At 28.8% G+C, this 24,176-nt stretch overlaps 2 protein-coding genes across 2 annotated transcripts; both read right to left on the bottom strand.

Moving 5' to 3' along the window:
• Positions 1–2,838: 2,838 nt before the first annotated feature.
• Positions 2,839–6,751, bottom strand: LOC116773573 (MAGE-like protein 2). Its single transcript, XM_032666054.2, has 3 exons — positions 6,487–6,751; positions 4,814–4,918; positions 2,839–3,539 (listed from the first exon to the last, which is right to left on the bottom strand). The coding sequence occupies exons 1-3, from the start codon at positions 6,505–6,507 to the stop codon at positions 3,060–3,062; spliced, it is 606 nt and encodes a 201-aa protein (XP_032521945.1). The 5' UTR covers positions 6,508–6,751; the 3' UTR covers positions 2,839–3,059.
• Positions 6,752–20,744: 13,993 nt separating this feature from the next.
• On the bottom strand, positions 20,745–23,865 carry LOC116773645 (zinc finger protein 300-like). Its single transcript, XM_032666138.2, has 2 exons — positions 23,053–23,865; positions 20,745–22,092 (listed from the first exon to the last, which is right to left on the bottom strand). Exons 1-2 carry the CDS (start codon positions 23,811–23,813, stop codon positions 21,612–21,614), a joined length of 1,242 nt encoding a protein of 413 aa, XP_032522029.2. The 5' UTR covers positions 23,814–23,865; the 3' UTR covers positions 20,745–21,611.
• Positions 23,866–24,176: the final 311 nt, after the last annotated feature.

Genomic DNA, 24,176 nt, shown 5'->3' with positions numbered 1-24,176 from the left:
AAAAATGGATTAAGAGTTAAAAGTTTGTAAATAGTTGGTACTTTCTTGACTCATGAGTCTTCGTCACTCAACAGATACAAATAATAAAAACAAAACAACTTGACATTAATAATGAAGTTAATCAGTCCATGAACAAAAAAATATTCTTCTAATAATCGAGTATCTTCTTTACTTTGAAAAGTTCACTTACAAGCTAACGAGTTTGTACAATTGTTCATTTAGTGATTTATAGTATTAAAAAACCTCATTTATTGTTATATCACTCAAAGTCTGAGGATAAAAGCAATTAGTCCCAAAATTTTCGCTCGACAAGGTATTACGTCTGAAACCTACTTAATCTTATTTAGGCCTGGCCTAAATGCGTTCTTTCCGTGTTTCAAGGCTTCTCTGTTTACTAAACTTTTATCTCTTGTAAGATTCACGCAACGTGAAAGCTTTTCTTTTTTTAATACTTAACACCACATGTAGCCTTCATTGTTACAGTGATTAAGGCTTGTAGTTCAAAAACTCGCCAGGATATCTACAAAATCTTACTTTTCTGACTAGATCAATCTCGATTCATATATTTTATTCCTATTTTTTCCTTACTTAAAATGGATACAAAATAAAGTACGATTCGAGTTTGTAACTAGGCTGTATGCTCACATTGAAATAAATAGCTAGGATAAATGGAAATATATCGTCGTTTTCCTAATCAAATAACCGTTCCAGTACAATACCGATATCAGTTACATATAAAAATGTAGACTTTAACCCAGACTATAGACGCTATATACAGCACTAAATTCAATTTGAAACTAAAAAGCATACTGACATAGAAATACTCTTTCTTATTGTCCTTCAGCGCCAAGTAATTTAAATGAAACTATTTATAAAAAATATTATATTTTATTATAAGATTTTTTTTTTATTTATATTTTATCCCTGACAATTTACATCATAAACACTATCCTATGCTTTCTTATAAAGATACCACTATTTAATATTATAAGGATAATTAAAATAATTAAATATATTAATTTTAAATAAAATAATTTCTTGCCATATTGTTCTTTTTTGTTTTAAAGTTAAAATTCTTGTTTGAATTTCTTGTCTTTAAAATATCGTAAAACAATACCTTTGCTTGGTTGTTGAGTATTATTTTGCATGTCCATAGACAATAGCAGTGATTATGCAGACTTCTCGCTCTATAAAATTTTTAAAATAACTAAAAGTTAAGAAGTGTATCTATAAATTCAAAATATTACATAAAAAAATCTATTAATTATAAAGTAAATCATTTTTCAGCACATAACATATTTCCCTTACTATGTAAGGCGCTGCATGATTCATAAACTTTGACACTCCTATTTATATATTCTGAGAATAGTTTTGACGATATGTGTGTTAACAATTAATTATAATACATTATATTCTGTTAAAAACTTGGATAATATTTTGTTTATTTTTTATAAAATAAGCCTTTTCGAATGCAACCAAATTATATGGACAATTTTAAATTTGTTAGGATAGCATACATGTTGGTAGTTTCACTAAAACGGCGTAAACAGTTTTGCGTCAGGTGTATAATTTGAATCTCGCGTTTCGATTGCATTTCTGCAATCAACTTGAGGGAGTGTTTGTTTGAAGTAAATATGAGCGGATGAAATCAGGTAGGAAGCAATATTTGATCTGGTTTTAAATGTTGGATATAATTATAATATGTTTAAACGATATGCTCTTGTATATTAATACAATATTTTGATATAAAATACAATAATGTCATGAAAAACGAAATATCTTTAGATTAAATAAAATGACGTCGTATTTTGAATTATTAACATCAATTTTGTTTACGGACGACTTATGGAACTGAAAATATAATATAATAAAATCGAAACCGCAAAGCAAATAAAGACTTAATATGAAAATGAAATGTTTGGTTAAAGCGATATGTGAAAAAAATTTTTATTTTTAGATATATAAAATATCTAAAATTTTATGAACGTATAAATGCTATGGGGAATGTTTTAAATACTCTGTCAACACAAATTGACTTTATTAATATCGAATAAGTTGATATTGTATGTTACTCTGCTTATGAAAAGCAGATTAAATGTTTTATTAAAAAAAAAATCTCTTTCACTAAATTTTTTATTTTTTTGATATACTTTTTTATATAAGATTTGGTTTTCAAAGGAGAAGAAAAACGGTATTGGTGCGAGAAGGTTAAAAAATAATTTCTTCAAATATATGCCTCTGTTAACACTTAAAGTAAATTTTAAATGAAAAATTTGTGAACTGTAAAACTAATTAGAAAGAATAAGCAGTAGGAGGCACAGTAGATACTGTCCCTTTAGTCCCATTAAGTATCTACTTTGTTTAATTCTGTTTTTATACATTTTGTTTGTTTAATGTAGGCCAAATTATATTATATTTTTAATTACATTTATAATACCATAAATTTTGAACCACATAACTGACAATTACTATATCGCGGCATTCCCACGTCATTGCGAATACTTCCATAAACAAGATAATTTGCTATTAGGGACAAACATTCTTAATTTTGAAAGCACATAGCATCATTAACTTTGAGATAGTATATTAACAAAAAGAAAAATTTATAAGGAAAAAAAAATGTAATTTACGAATATGAATAAATTAAACATATTTATGTAAATAGAATTTGTTTTCTTATCATCGGAAAAAATATATGTCAAATTGTACAATTATTTTACTTTTATTATGTCAATTCCATCGGCATAAATCGAATTATGAAATGATTGTGAAATGATATCTATAAATAATATGCATATGTGCTTTAATCACGATGGTTTGGTTTGAAATAAATTCAACTTTATATTGTAACAAATATTTTAATAACACTTATATCTAATAAAAAATATTTACAACACAATCGCACGGGAACAAACAAACGAGATTCCAAACACACCAAAAACTTAATAAAAATAAAATAATGATACGGTGGATACATAAGAATGGAAAAAATATTGACCAAGTTTGTGAAACCAGATAATGAGAAGAGGGGTTTGACAAGAACAAAGATTTAAATAAAATTAGATCTTGTGAGATCCCTTCTTTGTGTGTATAATAGTTTCATACACGGGTACTTTAAAGGGAACTGGTTTTTCCACGGGAACAATGATATGCTTGATCACTTGGAAGGGCACTTCCTTGATTTTGGGAACATGGACCGTCTTTTCAACGGGGTAAGGTACAGATTTCTCTACGGGAATTGAAACTTCTTTTATGATGGGAATGACAACTGCTTTAGGCACTGGAACCTGGATTGGAACGGGATGGGGCACCGGAATCAAAACTGGTTGATGAACTTTGAATTCTACATTCTTAGGAATTGGGACAACGACTTCTTTGTAGTGTTTAATAGGCTCAGGATTCTCTTCCTCTATGTGCTGGTGGACAGGGTAAGAGTAAGATTTTAAGTCATGACCACCGTGTTCTCCACCATAATCCCCATGCTCAGATAGTCCTTGACCACCAAAATCGAAGTTACCGGAGTAATCGCTTGGCTGAAACTATAAATAAATCCATTACTATTGATGTCTCCTAAATACATACAATATTCTATTACAATCAAATATTTTGAAAAGAAATTGTACATTTATAGCCATTACTTAGAACAAAGATTCTGAGATGCCGTTAATAAATTACGATAAAAAAAAATACATTTCTTTTTTATAATAACACTACTTATTTCTATAACAGAATTGTTTCCTTAAAAAGCAAGAAAGTAATAAACTCTTTGTATATTCGCAAAAATAGCGAACGTATTGTGAAAGTTAAAGGTCTACTTTTTCATTTTTCATTCTGTAACAGTTTATTAAAGGTAGCGCTGCAAAAGATAAAAAAGATTTGGTTCCGCATAACAGCTAGTTAGCGGTACACGAATGGATTTTAGTTTTGCTCTGTTTTTATTACGTAACTGTTACTTAATATCAGGTGTTTCGCAATCATTTATAATAGATTATAACAAGAATAAGAAAAAACATTAGTTTTGCATTACATTTAGAATATAAACTTATACATTTATTTATACAATTTAATATATCAATAAGGTATTCTTTACAGCTTCAACCATATAAAATGAAATTTGTGAGCTACATTTTCGATTGGATGGAGTATTTCTTAACAGAAATTAATTAAATTTTTGCTCAAAGGGCGATATAATTACATATTATAAAAAGAAAATATTACATTACGTTCTAATATTTTTCATATAGTAATTTTCTATGAAAAGTGATTAAAGATACCTGTTTATTTCAAAAAAATTCTACATAAGTATTCTGATACTTGAATTGTTATTACTAAGTACGGAAGGCGAATTCAAATCTCATTTATATTAAACAGTCTTGCTCGAACTGGCGTCAATCTAGATCATACAGATGAATGTAAATACATATATTTATGTATATTTAAATACACGTGTGAATACATAAAAGCCCACACTGATTTAAAATCATTAACCATTGACATATCCACAAATCGAGTCTTTTATTTCTTTCATCAAACGACTTGGTTAAAGTAGATTGGATTTACGAGAAATAATAAGAGGCCTTCACCAATCAAGACAACGTAATTTGTGACCCTAAAAATGTTGAAAATAAATTCAGCAGAATCGCCGGCTATATTGAATTACAACCAACAAATTTGACATCGAAATATAATGTGCTCTGTTATTACTTTATTTAAGTTATTGTTATTATATCATTTATAGATGAGTTCTAGATTTACTGCCATATAAAAATTTGCTAATAGGATAAAGACCAGAATTATGAATAGAATTATTTACCTGTTGATCGTATGGTAATTGTGATTGGTAATTAAAGTTACTGTTGTAAGGCATCCATTGTTCCTGTTGTTGAGCGACACTCGCTGCCACTACTCCGGCTATAATCTGAAAGCAATAAACCGAAATGGAATTTTATCAACAACTTACGTTAAACATATGTGAGTTAGTTTTATTTTTTATTATTTATCTGAAATAATTATAAGACATTTAATAAGGATATACCTTTAACGTTGGGTGTATAAGCACAAACTATATTCGAATACATTATATTATAAACAAAAGTAAACTCTATGACAATGATAATACGACACACATTTATCATTCTAATCTTCAAGACAGATAAATGGTTGCTATAAATTTACGGTTTAAAAGCCTTAAAAACCGCAATACAAAGACTGGTTTGTTTAAGAACGTCACATAAAATCGAAATATAGTTGCTGAAATCTGTATTAAAATCAAAAAAACTTTATTATATTTACATTAATAAGGCTTTTATATTTCTAATATTTTTTTATAATGTAATATTCGTGTTACGATGGTATTAACAAACTCATCAATCATTGCTTGATATAAAAACAAAGTATACTCATAAGATTCTGTAAGTATTGTAGGAGTTAGTGACAGAAATAAAAATATTTTCCTCGTGTGAAATAATACTTTTAAGGCAACGCCATTCATAATACGATACAGCACTCAAGATATTTCCTAATAGCGTTCAATAAAATCACTTAATATATTCATTAGTCTCGTCTGTTATTTGTTTCAACGGTTACACGCAACGGATATTAAGTTTTTCAGTTCAATGAATATAAATTAAGTTCTCGTCTCGTGTATAAGTTGTAACACGTTTTGTATTGACGTTCAATAAGTCCGGATAACTTCACGAGACTTGTATACGAACTCTTAAGATTTACAGAGTAAATACGGGTAAAATTATCGGTTTACTTACTATATTTATATTAAATTATTTATATATATATACCTTTCTATTGTGTTATAATATATTACTTAAATTTTATACTTTATCTTTATTATCTATCAGTTTTATTATTATTAATTCTGATGTGATTTCATAATTCTTATACTATATACTAATAATATACATTTTGTGATGAAAAACATTTTTTTTTTATATTTTTATTACGAGTACAAATACATGAACAAAAACTAGGCCGTATGTTTCCATATAAAACGAAGATTGACATAATATACTTCATGCATAGTTTGACCCTCTTCTACTGAAAACCTTCTGGTTTATTTACTCATAATAATCATGAATATATCACTTTATATATATATATATATATATAGTATATGTATATATAGTATATGAAGTATATGTTAGTAGCGTATAAAAAATCTATTTATACTTACGGCATGTATGCGGAACTTATAAAAAATATGACTTTAAGTGTTTTGGCCAGGCTGATTAGGATGAACCAATTTTGTTCTGACAGTTAATTTATAAAATCCGATTTTTATGTAAAATGATATTGGTTTTCATGTAAAAAAAAATACGAATCCTTACGAATATTATAAATAAACAAATATATTTATTCTAAATATGATTATGTAGTTAAAAAAACAAGAATTAATTATAGATTATATGCACTATACTGAATAACCTTCACTTAGATTAAAAAATATATTAATAATGTATTAATGACACTCACATATGTCTGTAGAGCGAACATTTCTGTTGTGTTGTTGAACGAAAATTGCACTGTGATGTCACAACAACTCGACAGCCATTTTATAGTAAAGTGACAGGTCGAACTAATTCATAAACCAACGTATCTTGACCCCCCTTATGATACCATCAGTGGTGTACAATGTTTCTATTTGTTAGACAATTAAGATCCGGGCATTATGTCATTCTGTTTCCATTTTCTTAAACGACTTAATGCCTTTCTTCCTAACGTTCCTTCCTCACATTTTTTTTTTTATTATTATGTCTAATGTTGGTTTAATTATTAGGAAGTGCCTAGATGTATCTGGATATAACATCACGTCAGTTCCTGATGAGCTTTTTGTTTATTTTTTATTTCTCTACAAAATAAACGTCATCAATATTTTTTATACAATCATATAATGTTTATATATAATAGAATTTAGTTGTTAAAGTTTTGATATTTCATTTCATTAGTACATGTGATGTTTTGCGGTTATTTGTTATTGCGCGGGAATTAGTATTTTCCCAACACTAAAGCGGTATTTTGAATTTCAGATAGTTATTTATGAAAATTTTGTTATTTACTTTTTATGCTATTTGTATATATTTTTCCATTCAATGAGACTAATTCAATTTTTTTTATATAAAATTGACGAGTAAGCTTAAATAGTATTAATAATTTAAGCAAACATTAATTAGTTATTTACTGCATACGAGCACTCGAACACTGAATTTTAAATGCTATACCGGATTTATTTAGTTAACAAATTTCGGAAATAGCTTCACTCATGTTAATGGCGTATTAATTATCAATATTATATATATATTGTTGCTCAAATAATTTTCATAATAAGAGGGAAGTGTGCGAGCAATTTTATTTGTTGTTTATACGGGTTATTAATAACCAATACAGTAAGGTTATCTTTAGGGTATTTTCGTTGTAATGTCCACCTACATATATAATAACCACGAATTCTTAAAATCTAATAAAGTCTGTTTTAAAATCTATTTATCCGCTCTTTGTAAATTTAAACGAGACATCCAGAAACAGTGCAAAACGTAATCATAATGTTTCTATCAAATAAATATACATTTATACGTTTATTTATTGTACTAGCAACATGTTATGTTTAATCACAGATATAAAAGCTATTCGATGTCAGAAACATTGTATATTACATACTGTTTGAGACAGCTAATCAAAATCTCGTGGAAACAGAACCGTATAATAATAATTTATGTCAAAGAAATCTCTCAATATTGTCCCAAACTGGCAAAGTTAGATTAAATAGCAAAACAAGAACTCTCATTAAGTTCCTTTATCGAATTGACGTACCTGATATACAACATATTTGGGATCGCATCATCCACAATAAAAAGGCCTCAATGTAAAATAAATAAAGATTTTTTTTATAAGAACAATAACCTGCTAAATATTGTTGCTATAAGAACTCTTAGTTTTACTACAAATTGAATTTTAGATCAAAATTTCATTTTAATCTGAGTTAATTGTGTTCAGAGTCTTCGGAACATTAACGATAATTAATAATGATAAAAAAAATCTGTGTAACTCAAAGCTAGTGTAATAATATTTTTTTTAATGAAAAACAAAAAATAATAATAAATCAAAAACGATAATTTACTAAAACAGTATCATATATTCTTATTTTATATTTAGTCAGTGAAATAAATTATAATTTTAATGTTAAAGATCCGTAATCCTTTCGCTATTTTTTGGTTAACCCATATTATTTTAATGTTTACAAGTCGGAAACGCTTATTTATTTTTCTTTATTATTTTCGTTATCAGAGACACTGACATGGCGAGTAGATAATACGGATAATTACCACATTTAACCAAAATCTATTTAAAGTTTTAAACAACTTTAATTTCTGTTCATTTGACAACAGTCAATTGAACTCCGTAACTAAAATTTTATCTTGTTTTAAATAATTGAAAAAAAAACATTGAATACACATTTTATTTGAAACAAAATAATACTTTAGATCTCAATCCAAATGTGATATCACAAAGGTAAAACTCTTATTTTGACAACGATTGAACACCAGTTCGTAAATAAATTTTATCTTAAATTAAATAAATATTAAATACATATTTTATTTTAAACCAAATAACACTTCACGCCTTAATCCAAATGCTATTATCCAAATATTAAAATGTTAAAAGTCTCGTTTAATTGTCTCTAATAAAATTCTCATTCTACTCCCTTATTATGTATTGTTTACTGAAGTTTTTGTATTTGTATGTAGTACAAAAAATATTAAACTAGTTTCAGTTAATTGAATAAATATAAATAATATACTTGAAAGATTACGTAATAACAAATCTAGAAAAATGCTGACAGAATTTAGGTTACTTTATATGTGAATTGTTTTTTCTACTCTATGCGTGAATTAAAATATTTTAACTTCATGTGTGAATAAATTTTTGATTGGATATAGTACATACGGTCCGGTTAAAATATAATTTTAAATTTATAAATAGAATTTTTTACATAACAAAATGAGTTTTCATTTCATCAAACAATATCGGAAGTTAATGTCCACAAAAAAACAGGTCGATGCACGATCAAATACATCGACTATAAAAAATAAAAAACTAACAAAATGTATTATAACATTTATGTAACAAATATTACTTTTACCGGAACGGATGGAGTATGTGGTACAATCAACGCCAAAAACTAATAATAAATAAAATAAAAAGTTTACTTTGTTACTTATTGTGTGATAGCAAACAATGTAATAATGGGATAAAAGATATCTAAAGTTAACCTATCTCATTTCTATTTTTGAAATACTTATTAATAGCTTTTTATAATTAGGAATTTAATTTATTTTAAGTCATAAAAAAGGAACAGAAAATGTTATACGTCGTCCATCTGTTATAACTTTTGTAAGTAACAGTACTCTAAGCACGGCTTGATAGTTTTGCATTGTTCTCGGCAATTGTAATGCCTAATAGAGATCGCATCAGGGGCAGACCTATTAGGTTATGTTCGCCCAGCTCTTTTAAATTGGTCTAGGTTTTAGTGTCATTAACCCAGTTGTTGCTATATTTGTTCAATGGAAATATAAAAACCACAATTTCCAAATGAAATTGCCGTTTATTACGTAATAAATTAATAACTACATTCATCTTGTAGAGAGGGTTTAATGATCGGCTTCTCGAATTAAATGTTAACCAATAGGGGAATGGAATGAATTAAGAAAGTATTAGAAACAACATTAAGATAAGACCAAAATTTTGGTTATCAATAAAGTTTTTGCGTATTAGTCGGGATCAGCTTCTAAAACAGAAACTCGTTGATTAAAATCCGCTTAACAAAGCGCTAATTAATTTTAGGGATTAATTGAATCGTATAATATTTTAAATAAATTTAATTAAATAAATCAAAAAAATACTAGTTTAATAGTTCACTTTAAAAAACGTTATTGTATATTATTTCCACATTATATATATAAAGATTGAAAATGGTTTTGATTGTAATTTATAAAAATTAAAAATATAAACATGAAAAGGGGAAAATATTTTTAAAAAGAAATACGTCTTCCTCTAGGAACGTCGTTTATTGTAGCAACATTTCTGAACGAGGTATACTTTCATCACTCCGAACGTTTCAATCTAGTAAAAACTATTCCATTACATCACTGAGAAAAATTAAAAATACCGCGGTCATGATTTTGCGAACGCTAAGGATTGCAATTCATAACAAAAACATGTTTTATTATAGAATTTAGATTTCTCCGAGCGGCAATGCATGTGTGGGCTGTAATCAGGGCGGTCTCTGAAACAAAATCGTCATAAAATTGCTGCTAGAAAAGCTTTTCTATCAAACTCCTTTGTTTTCTTTATATTCCAATCCGTATACTTTGTTTTTATTTTCAACCTAAATCTATAGTCGTCTAAAAGCTAACACATATGGGCTTCACTAGTCACCACATATAAGGTTTGCTTATTATTGTTGAATATATTACTTATAAATAATTTATATTAATAAACTTTCAATTATCAGACACACATTAAAAAACAGCCCGCGAAATAGCGTCAATCAAAACATAACATGCAATTCAAGTACTGGTAAATTCTATCGCACAGATGTATGTATGTTAAGTCTTATTATATAGTCATGGTTAACAAATAGTATAAACTTCTATGTGCGTATTTAAAAAAATAAAATTATATAGCAATTTTCTTTAGGAACGTGAAGTGAATAGTGAATGTGAAGTAGAATATACTTAGCCCGGTATTAAAACCAAAAATTATTTCCTTTTACTCCTAAGTTTTCCGACCTAAATACAGTGTAAAGCTTGAATATTTTTCATTGATAAAACTAAGTCTGGATACAGGATAAAAAATAAGTTCAAGAGCATATGCTCTCCGTCCCCAAAATACGAAGAAATATATTATAACATGAAATAATTTAAGTTTCCTTGTATGTAAAGATAAGTTATACTTTGTGCATCAGATTAATTTTATAATACTGAAACTATTTCCACTTTGTGGTACATAAAGAAACGACGCTTTTGTTTTAATCAGTAAGAAATTGAAAGGAAATTATTTAACAAGGAAATTTTTATGGAAATTAAAAATTGTTTTTGTATTTAAAATATCAAAGCACTTTCAATGTTACAATGATGTTATATATTTAATATTTAAACTGCATAAACTCAATAACACCTCCAAGGAAGCTGCTGTGAAACGCAAATGAACTTTTCTATCGGGAAATGAATTAATTGCAAAATGAATCACTTTGTGACGGTCATAAATCAGGGGTTTATTCAAACAAAGTAGATTTCAATTAAAAGTCAATAACTAATTTATTACAATTTTTTTAGATTTCTTCAGTAATTTTCATAATAATGGTTTTATCGCAATTGAATTATAATAAATTTGGATTTATTATATTAAAATAATGAATACAGAAAGAAATTTAATAACTAACATCGTGTATAGAACCTAACTGGTCTTTCTACGAATTAGTTAATTAAAGCTCAAATCGCATAAGGAGTACTGTGTTAGTTTGAAAATTTTTCATTAATAAAAAAAAAACTATGAAACAAATTTCTAGAATGTAGTTTACAAAAATGTTATGCAGACTATGTAATGATTACGACCAAAACATACTATCTCAAATAACATTCAACTTTAAGTTGAAAACACTATTACTATAAACTAGATGAGAAAAATATTATTCATTTTTATTAATAAAACGTTCACTTGGTCTTAAATATAAAAACATTTTTTTTTTATATAAAAGATCAATCCAGTAATTGAATATCCCTCTGTTAGTTTATGTTAAACAACATTTTTTGCTACTAGTATTAAACAGCAAAAATTGTACAGCTAATATTTTGTTAAATGAAGAGTTTTATAAATTCTATTGAAGTCAATTTGGCAACAAAAATAAATTTAACTGTTCTTCTATAAAATATTTGAATTAAGACCTCACAATGTACATATTTATTTAAATGCAAATCTTTTTTGTGTTACCTTTTAAAAGCCTATGAATTAACTCGGCTTAAGTTATCATATGCTTGTTACGAAGAAGTTTTGGCAGGGATAAAGTAGCATCTTATCTTCAATATTCTTTTTCCATTTAGGCTTCTCGGAAGCCTCCTGATCGATCGATGGTTATTTCAAATAAATTAATTTCTATTATTAATATGATATAAAATTCTTTAACTTGATGACTATATTTAAATCATAATGAAGAGAAATGTTCGGATTAATTTAGACACGAACTCAAGGTAAGTTCAATATGATGTAGTCAATAGAACTCACCCTCACTTCTTCATCAAGGACTGTCATTGTTCAACGAGATTAATGCTTATAATTACTATTGTTAGATTATTGTATTGTTTAAATCTTTTGAATTGAAATTAATAGCTCCTCAACAGACACTACATAGCTTTTATATAAACCGGGACTGGTTATATATTCGATTACTTCAAATATTTGATGTGAATTTTTGATTTTGATAGAATGAATGGTATTATTCAAAAATCGTTTCAGCACGTCGAATGCATTGACAAAGTTAAGGGAATGAATCTTGAAAATGTCAATTATCAAGAATGGATGGCATTGCAAAATCCTTACTAAGTTAGTATTACGAACGACAGCTTCATTGTTATAATGCTCAGACTAAGGCTATCTTATCGAGTCTTATAATTCGTTTGTTTTTTTCCTTTTTTCTACATTCATATGTATGAACACTATATAGAGAGCGTCTGTTCTAGTTGGCCAGTTTATTTATATTATAGAAAAGTGTATTTTTTGATTCTTACTTTGAGTTTTAGAGTACTTTTTTTTACATTATTTTTTGCGATTTCAGTCATCGTTTGCAGTAAATATAATAAAGGTATACATGTCTCTGTCACTATCGATTTTATCAAAAACAACTATCATAGCTATATCATTTTCATCCTATACATAATTATGGTACAGTTTATTTAAAAAAAAAGCTTGTAGAAGCTCAACTCTACCGACTTCAGTTAAGCTCTACCGTTTACAGTAGACAGCAGTATGTTTCTATTTAAAATTATGTAACGTATTTGCATTTAAATTGTGTTCAGTGATCGTTTTGATGCATGTTATTGATACGACGTACATTACTGTCATATTAGTCGTGTACGTATTACAAAATGTCACCGCAATAAAACTATTATCATTTTTAAGTTGGCAAAATTAAGACCTATGAAATATTTTAAGTATGAGATCTAAGATTTTCGCGAGTTTTATTCGTTTAAATGAAACTAGTATTATTCGGATATACTATTTTAAGTATGTTGCTTCTTTAGTTATCTATTTGAAATTTTCAATCTGCTATATACTACGTATTTATATTGAAAGTAATGATATATCTATATATATGTTTCAATAGAGAATTTCTCTAATCTTACAAATATTTTTTTTCTTTGGTAACCACTATAAGGCTTGTTTCTAAGGTAGGCCAATTTTGCCAGAAAACAATAACATTGTATTTGTAATGATATATATATGTATATATGTGTGTGTAGTTTTAGATTTTTAACAAAATTATTACTAGTTAAAGAAAAATAAATTTATCGCTCCATATTATTCAACTTCTCTGAAACTAATTGTTAATGACATATTATAAAGAGTTTTTTTTTTTACTTACTCAGCTGTCTGGGTATAGACAAAGAGAGGAGATTGTGTAGTGTCTGAGCGTAATGACGCCCTCTAACCACAGTGCCGTTACAAGATTTCTCGATTAATGTCATAATTTTACAAGATATCATAATCAAGAAATCGATTATATCCTACCTTTGAAAGAATAAAATATAAGCAATAATGTAATAGCCAAGATCAACCAAGATCAAGCTGCAGTGACTGAGTGCGATAGACATAATATCTATGTATAACATCTTATTGACGGAACCATGGAATAATAATGGAGCTGATACGTGGTGAAGGATCTTATATATATATATGGAAACTTACGCAATTAAACCGAGCAAAGTATATTTGTTTTTCTACTTTCATAAACATTTTTTTGATACTGTAGGGTTATCATTATCACAATGGACAAACCAAACCAGTGCATTCGCTTTGACAAAACACAGATCCTCGCTCGTGAAGAAAGATACATATCCGGAGTAAAGCGCTAGGCGTTTGAAATTAAAAAACATCCAAATTTCAATAGTGAAGATGGCTGAAATTTATCCAACACTTTATAAAAAGTATAAAATCCTATTTTAGTGACCACACGCCAAGAACTGAAGACATAGTGAGCGCATTCCGCATTCATCCAGAGCGGTACGCTAGGAAATTAAGAAATTTTTGGCGGTAGATCACAAATAACAAGACCAACTGACAGATATTTTCATCTCGTCTGCCTGTGGCCACGGTCAACCATGACAGTTGCTGTAAAGGACGTGCAGACAAAATGACAGTCTGTCAGTTAGTATAGTTGTTATTTGTCATCTGTCCCTGTCCTGTCCTGTCCCTGTCCTGCTCACCGTTGTTGCAAAGGAATCGAAACTTCGGGATTATTTAATTGTAAAATAATAAAAACCCCGTATTTTATCCGAAAATCTCAGTTTTATCATCATATGTATAAAAATACTTGATAGTATTTTCAGTATTTCACTTTATAATACTATATTGAGTAAGAAATTGAAAAACAGATCAACATAATAGCGGTATCTTAACCTTTATAATTTATATTGATTTAACACCAAATTAATTTTCAAAAATTTATCATAACTAAGTATTTGAAGTGAATCGCCTTCTTAAACATTCCGCAGATGTCTTTTAGTGGCAGAGATATCGCTTTTATTTATGAGGTCTATAATAAATCATTTCAATATTTAACATAATTTTATGTTCAGATCACGTCTTCTTCGACTTGAAGATGTTTAACGAGCTAAACAGCTTTAGATTATTTTATAGTAAAATTGTTATTATCAAACCAATGAAATTTTATATTTTTTGCCAGTGTTCGTTATATAAAATTATTTCATAAAAATAACATTTTTGTCAAAGTTTAAACTTAAAAATTAATTGTGTCAGGATAATTTTATATTGTTATATAAAAATAGATGTCTATGCAGTAGGTCTAAGTTATTGTTTCAACATGGAATATTTCTTGTGACAGGCTTTTACAGTTTTAATGAACTACAGACTTTTAGGTATATAACAAACTCATTAACCAGATATTCTCTGTAAATTATTGTATATATATAAAATATATATTAATAACTTTGTTATGAGCAAACAAGGTCATGTTATGAGTTTTCAAATACCCATGGATTTTACAGAAACAAATAAATGACCGTTTAATAGACAGGAAACTGAAACAGTAAGTAACTTTCTGTTACATTTATCTTGAAGAAATTAAACACGTAACAAAATAATTTTGTTGCATACTGCAAAAACTCAGTTAATAGTACCTTCTAGACGACCTTAGTACCTTATAACTAAACACTAATTAAAGAAAAAATTGACATTAAATTACGGAGCATAAGGAAACCTTGTTATTATAATAATAAATAAATGTGAAGTAAATTGCTGAATTGTCAATATGAGAATATAAGAAAACCTCTTACGTAGTTATCTCTCGCAAACTGCTAAAAAGTGAGGTTCTTTTGTAAAGGCTTCCGTAGTCCAACGATAAAATTCTTTTTCAGCGACATAAAAGCTGCAAGAAGTGCCTTATTTATGAAGATGGTTTTGTTAAACGCTTAGTTATTGTGGGTTTAAATGTTGCCGGTATACATTATCACTAACCGATCTCTGGAAGGTAACAATTTATAAAAAAATGGCATTCAAGACTTTACTAAAGACTCAGTTTGGACGAAATTCTATATAGTATAAAAAAGAAGAACAGATTACAAAAATTATAACATAACTAGTAACAATTTATCTTTATAAATGTCGTAATGTCGTAAGAAGTAAAATTGATTTTAAAAAGCCGTATTCAGTATTTTTTTTATCTACGTGATACTGAGCTGTCGTATTACGAGACTTCCTTATTAAGCCACTCTATAATCAGGATAGTTCTTTCTTAGTTCAAAGTGTTCTAATTTATAGTTCGGGTTACAGCCTTTTTTCATCTTATACATATTAACGTCGATTATCTTGATAAAATTCTTTATATTTAAATTATGTACCGTACTTCGGTTTAAATTAGGGTCAAATTTTGCCTTGGCATGTAAATATGAAGTTTTTATTATAACCAAGACGTAATATGCGTAATAACGTAATAAGCTCTGAGTAATTTTCGTAAGAAGATTTTGTATGTACACACGAGTATGGGTATATTTGAATGACTGAGTGTCTTGTTATACTTTTTTATCTTTAATGTTGTAGGTATAAGGGATCGGCGAACGGTTAAACCTTGTACATATGTATTATGTTGAAGTTTTGTCGCCATAAAGACTATAGGCACCTAATTAGAAAATCAGAAAACGAAACAAAACGATAGAGGTAAATAATGACTTTCAGTACCTATTAGGTAGTGTTCATAGACGAAAGGCACTTGTAAGCATTACTATATCTGAAATCTATGTCGTATGAAAAGTTTGTCCCCTTTCGAGCGGTTGTGATTTCAATTGTGACGACCCAAATAAAAGTTACAATAGACTAGCAAAACTTTATTACTTTTGCACATTAAAACAGACAGTTTAAGATACTTTACCTGTAGTTACTGTGCTTAAAAGATATACGTATCGTAACACACCATTCGTTTTGACAGCCAATGAGTTATAAGTGACTTTTGTAACATTTTTACGGTTACGCATCTTTATTAAGCAGATGAGAAATGTTCACAAAACCGTATTAGTATTAAGAGTGACAAGTAATGCACTTAATACATACGGAATGTTACATATATTGTACATACATAACGCGCAGCCCATCTTCATATCTTAACCTTTTATTTATAATATAATTTTTGCTTTGTCTTTTCTATACTGATTATATAAATTATCAGGATTAAAAAGTTTATGATAAACTTAAAATATATTTAATAATAGAAAGGGCTTAACTGTGTTACTATATTTCGAAAAATAAAATGAAAACAAAAATAGCAATCAATAGATAATTTCCTTAAATGTTGATAATAAGCATTGTATGGTAAAAAACGTAGTGAGGTCGTTGTTAAAGAATTATTCTCACTTAAAATTTCTTTCTCCTGTACTAAACAATTGATCCAAAACGCCTAACAATCAAAAGATTAGAAGTTCCTTAACCATTCACGGCCTTAAAGCTTACAAATTTTATTTTCTATATGACATTGATAACAGATTGTCTAACTTGTGTGATCCGTTGTTACAATCAACGGAAGTTTACTAAGGGCTTAGTCAGCTTTCGCAGAGATTCTCAAAACTGTAACTGTAGCACGTCATTAGCACGAGAACTAGTTCATATTGTTGAGTGTTCAATTTATAAAATACGAATATTTTTGAATACCCTTTAAACTTACGATTCTCAGTATAACGACGGAAAATCAATATGATAAATTTTATATTTTGGTAGAGGCCAATTATATCGTAAAAATATTTTAAGTGTCACTTATAAAAACACGCATTTTTTTCGATTTCCTCCTCATTTAAGTATATTGATATATAACCTGACTACGGTTTATTATGACAGATATGTTTTTAAAATTGAATTACTCCTAAGTTGACTGAAACATACATATTTTTTTTGTGGTAATGGATTGATAATTAATTTACTTAATGAGATCTAAGACTTTCGCGAGTTTTATTCATTTAAATGAAACCAATATATTTCGGATAAACTACGCGTGCTTTTTATTTTGTTAAAACTACATACTCCCGACCTTTCGCTTACTTTTCAGCAACCGTCAAAACAGGCAGACGAGATGACGAGACGACAAATATTAGTTTCATTTCAATGAATTAATATACGTATTTACAGGCACATCTCATTGTCTTAAAAATTTATTGTTGAGCTCGTCACCTAGCGCAGCTTCATTTACATATACTCTATGTGGAACCACAAGGACTCGACATTCATTGTGATAGTCTCTTAGACCTTCACCTTATATACCTAAATGCTTTATGAAGCAACCGTCTCCTAGAAGACTTGCGTAAAGGGGAAGGTAGTCCCTCACCGTTTCCTGGAAAATGCAATTACAAATGACAATAATTTCAGAACAAGATAATTTTCGGATACACAAGTTTTTGCGTCATGGCTGGAATACCATCCATATACCAGATACCAGATTTGTTCTCTTCAAAACATCCCGAATAATGAACACCAGTTTTTAATAAGTAAAACCTCTATCATATAAGACTGACTGCTGTAGTCAGGTTAATAAGGTAGTAGGCGATTGATGTATTCAAAATGTGAATTTTGATAAAACGAGAGAATCGAACCGTATCGGTTACTCCTTCTTCGTACAGGCGAATGTTCCATACGGCTTAACCAGTAGAGGAAGTAAGGTCTAACAGAAGCTTTTGAAGTCTCCTAAAATGATCACATCAGTAGCTTCAGTGGAATGTACAAGTTTTGGTAATTGCTGTGTGATTGATAGACACTGGCACAAAACTATTTTGTAAACATCAGTGTTTACCAGTGCCCAGAGCGTAGATTAATTATTTAGGGTCTTCAGGTAACGAAGACTTTGACAGATGTCTTTGAGGATATACACGGAATTTAAATCTCTGTCAAGAAGAACACGAGCAGCTTATTACCTAGTAGTTGGTGGTGATCTGGTTATATATAAGATGCACTCTAAATCCTGATGTAAATGAGGTGCAATTTGGATAAGAAGACGTACACGATACAACCGCTGTAAAAAGTAGTTATTTTGACCTTTTATTTTTGTATGAATAAATACACTTTAGTAATCAAAGCAGAATTAAAGTAGTATCAAGTCACAAGTCCCAGGTGGGCATGGCACGAATGCCACAGAATCTTTGCAAAAAAATTGGATCGGAATGGTTCTCGAGAGAAAACCGCGAACCGCTGAATGAAGTATAGAGCCTGTAACTATCAGCGATGATATCAGTAAAGTTGAGAGGAGAGTTTGGTAGAGAACAACTGAAGATAGAGCTCAGTGGCGTGCTCTTGGGACAACGATGCCAATGTCCGTCATTGACTAAGAGACAAGTAAAATTTATTTTTATCTTGATAAATATTTACAAATTGACCAACTTTTTTTTTCATTTGACTGTTTATGTTTAATGCAAAAGACGATGTTCTGCTAGAATTTTAACTAAAATCCCTTAAGATATTCAAACATTATATACAGTTTATTCTTTAGATTGGAAACTGTTTTCCTTTCGAGAGCCTTAAGAGTTCTTACCCGTTAATTTTCTTTCAGTTTATAAATTAAAGTTGGATGAAACCTGCTGTTAAAATGTATGAGAGTATTTAAATTAGGCTTTTATATTATAATATAGTCTGTTAACACAAGCAGAGTCCACTTTGTTTTTAATTTAATATTTATTTTGTTTTCCTACTTAAAATCATTTTTCAGTTAAGTCTTTTTGCATATATCGTTTATTTTTTAATTTTGTTGGATAGATTTAAATATATATATGAATTATTTCATTAACCCTGCAACCAATGATCATCTAAATTAAAACTAGGATATGTGAATTTTCTTCACCCACCACATTACAGACCGTCTGTTCACTTATTTGATTTAGAGTATTCAATCCTTTACCAAACCATTGCTTAGACAACATTTTTCGCATGCCACTAACTTATGGAAGCATAACACAATGACATTCTATTAATACATTCTACATGATATAGCACTCATTGTTAAAAGTTTTCAGATTTGTAGCCTTACTCTAGCTTAAAATTCAATTCAATTTATCAAAACTAACTTCTGAGTTATGAGAGCATTTGTCAAAAAATTTTAAACTTATAAGTAGTTTAAGGTCCTTTAATATACCATACAAGCTTAAGTTAAGAAAATCTGTGCATTTTTTTGTAGAATTAAGTTTCTCAAAAACGGCCAGGAATAGCCACAACTCAAATGTATTTAATAAACCTGCTATTAACAAAAAACCTACTTTAACGTCTCCTCAAACGTGATATGAAATGTTGAACTAGAAATTTTGGTTCAAAATTATTAACATTTACCCTTTTAACATAAACTTAGGTATTTAAAGTGAGGTACACAAACAACTATCAGCGTATTGAGGGTTGTTTCGAACTTACCAAATTTACATCCGAAAATAATTATGTATGGTCCAAGTCAGTGTATTTTTTTAAACATTACTTAATTTTATAATGATTACATAAACGTTTCTTATTCATATTGTAAATGTATCTGAAGATCTTTTTTCATGTAACATATATGTTTTATGTATATATGTTAGATAGGTCGTGGTTATTAATTATATCGTAGACATTACTAAAAAAGTAATATCTCATACTAATGATTTAATTTCTATAAATAATGTATTCGTCAAAAACGCTTTATTCCTCTGTACTAATTTTGCAAAGATAAAATGTTAAGGTCCAAGGTGAATTCTACCTGAATCCATTACGTAGGATTTGTTACTAAATAAGATTTGTCTACCTTTGAAGGGTGAGGTTACACTGTTTTTAATAAAATAAATCAACATAATCAATGGCAATCGGTTTCTGCCGACTAAATAGGACAAATAACTCAATGTTTCTTAAAAAATATACTAGATAGCTTTATGACCATAGCATCTCGAAGACGATGTTAATTTTGTGGAAAATATAAAAATTTTCTGTTTACAGTAAGGAAACAAAGCACAAAATAATTTCAGTAATAGTTTTATTTTAAGATAAGAATAAACTACGAGGCCCATAACATTACGATGCTTGAATCAGAATTGTGTCAAGCGAAAGCACTTTTTACGTTATTTCTACAAACTTAGGGTTTTTTTTTTCAAACCTTGAAGGACTTCACGACCCGTTTCATTGTATTTTACAAATTTGATTTGTTTATTTGCTGATTTTTACAAATTGAAACAAATTCTTTACAAAATTCGAAATGATAACAAAATCTCAATTTTTTTCAGCTTTTCTTCATCACATTATTGACACAAGCACGACAAATATATATTTGGACTAAATATTTAGAAATTTATTCGTTCGGACATCATAATTTCGTTTTAAATACAAAACAAGTACCCATTTATACTTTTATCAGATACTTTTTGTTTTGAGACCACTAGGATAAATATAGTACTTGTCCGCAATGAGGAAGTTCCCACGAAATCTAAAAGTGTGTTGTAATTTTTAACTTTGAATAACTCTGGTGAAAATTCCTAAATTTGTTTCATATTTTAAAATAGCACGAAATTATTGCAAATTCAGATTTCGGAGACGATGTTGTAATAGGAATTTTAAGATTTGACAGCCCTCGAGTTAATCTCTTAATAAAAATAGCCCAGTTAAAAACGAAACTATAGCAAAAAGTACCATGAAATTTTTGTCTGTATGTTTAAGGGGATAATAATTGAAAGAAAATGAGCAAAAAAAGTCTAACGTACAAAAAGATGTAAAAAAAATATTCACATCAGTTACTAAATACTTTTTTTGGGCGTAAGTGTTATATATGGTCAGTTCTTACGATGTATACATTATGATTTTTGTATACATTTTATGATCACTATTTTTGTTTATTGTTCCTGAAGACCAGCAGCCTTATTAATTCTCACAACTTTACCTTGCATCTCACGCGGAATACCATGCCTTTCGGTCATATGTCGCCTAACTGTAGCAGTTTTGGCGTACGTCGCACCACACTTGCTGCATAAATATACGTAAACTCTATCGTGTACGTTATTAGCATGGGCCAACATTTCGCTGCGCTGGAAAAACTTTTTGGGACACCGTGGACATTGTATTTTCTTTTCCGTGTGATATATTAGGTGTTTCTTCCATATACCACGCCTGCGGAATGTTAATCCGCACTTCTCGCAAGTATAGGGCCGTTCGCCTGAATGGATTCTTTCGTGTTCTATTAAATCGAATTTCCTGGGGGCTTTGAAAGGACAATGCGAACATTGTAAATATGGACCGGTCCCGTGCTTAGAAACTTGGTGAATTTGGAGTTCAGTCTTCACTGGGAATCCTTTGCCGCAATGCTCGCAAATATACCTGCCGAAATAACAGATAATATATAATATATATACGGGTTGTTTGTGTAAGGACTCCTTTGATTTTCTATATTTGATGATATTATACTGCCTTAAATACTTTAATTTCAGTCTATATAAAAATATCATAAGATTAATTAAGATTAAGCTAAAGAAATTCACAATGCACAAGATGGGAAATTTTATGATTAATTTCTTAAAGGGCATATATCTTCTTACATCTGGGCTGTATAAATTACTACATGAAGGAAAGTGTTTACAACCCTTACAATTACAGTGCAGCACTCATTACTTGTTGTACTTCTACTCAAAACAATTTGAATATTATTAACACATTAAATTTTAAATTCAGTGATCAAATTTATGCATAATTTAATTTATAAATAATTAAATTTTCCTTGGAAAATTTTTATTCAGAAAAGCATTTTATACACATTGATATTGGTATTCTCTTTTTAAATAATTAGCACTAATATATTAAAACATATGTAAAAAAAAAATGCTTTATTATAATAAGTCAATTCTACTTTTATGTATGAAACAAAATTGTTTAACACATTAAAAGTGTTATTTCGTATTTAGAGACAGCAATGATTCTATGGTTCGGTATTAGTATATATATATATATATATATATATATATATATATATATATAAATAAGATGTCTTATAAACCTACAATATAGTACTATAGCAAATGAATGTCATTATCGCAAACTATTTCAAGAGAAAATGTAAAATATACATTGCATTAATAACATGTAGCTATCCACCCTGTCATTAAAAACTTTATAACAGTTATCATGAATCCGCATATTGTTATATTTAAAATAATTTGATACCATTTAGAGCAAATTTGGTTTTACAATAAATATTTTAGCTAAATACAAATTTTATAACATCAATATAACATTATGTTTCGCTCTATTGAGGATTTCATTGAAAGAGCAAAGTTTTCTCACCTACATCCGTTGTGACGTTGCATATGATGGTCGTATGTGTGTTGGTTTGCTAATACTTTATTACATATACCACAAACTAAATTTCCAACTTGTGTATTTTTCTGCGATATTCTCTGTTGTATAAGAAGCATTCTTCGTCTCTTGTTTTCCAATTTTTTCCTTCTCAATTTCCTCTTTAATGGTTTCCGTAACTCTATAGTATCACACACATTAGAGTCTATTAGATTTTCCATTTTTTCTAACACATTTTCTTCACAATCACTTTCAATTTGCACACTATGGAGGCGGTCTTGTACAGATTTCAAATCATTATTGTTTTTTCCACTAGTAAGAGTCACTTCATTTCTCGTCTTTTCCGATGGTTTTTTTAGTTGTTGTTCTTTTTTACGCACACGCTTTTTAGTATTTAAATTTTCATTTGGGAAATAAAACCTTAACATTGTGTACTCAACTATCTTTTGTTTATAATCGTCAGTGGATATTAATTTATTAAGGCAGGAGTTATTCGATTCACACATGAATTTAAAAAATATCGCTTGTTTAAGTAATTGCAAGCATTTTATACACATAGCAATCGGTAAACAATCTTGCTTGTCAATGGATATTTTAGCGAACCTAAGGACCGCTTTTCCGTATACGCTGAGACCGTCTTCATTCTTACTATCAATTAAAGGCACCATTTTTTCACTGACGCTATAGTTTAAACACAAACGACAAATTGATTTGTAAATTTTATCGTAGGTCTCCATTTTAATTACCATCAACAATAATATTTAATACTTTGCGGTTTTAACTCTGTCACTCTGACATTTAACATTTGACAATTGACAAATGATAAGACAAGCTTCACGTTCCGATACTCAAAATAAAAATTATAAAATGAGATCTAAGACTTTCGCGAGTTTTATTCATTTAAATGAAACTAATATATTTCGAATATATTACGCGATTTTTATTATTTTAAGTTTTGGTTACTTTTCAGCAACCGTGATCACGGGCAGACTAGATGTGAATGTTTGTCAGTCGGTCCTTGTTATTTATGATCTACCGCCATCGATTTCTTGATTTTCTGGCATACCGCTCTGGATGCCGGCAGAATGCCCTTACGGCGACGCGAGGTCCTG

The sequence above is a fragment of the Danaus plexippus genome (genome assembly GCF_018135715.1).
Source record: "Danaus plexippus chromosome 22 unlocalized genomic scaffold, MEX_DaPlex mxdp_27, whole genome shotgun sequence".
Classification (NCBI taxonomy): domain Eukaryota; kingdom Metazoa; phylum Arthropoda; class Insecta; order Lepidoptera; family Nymphalidae; genus Danaus; species Danaus plexippus.
Note: the sequence above shows the minus strand (reverse complement) of the source record. Positions and strands in the feature narration are given on the sequence as shown.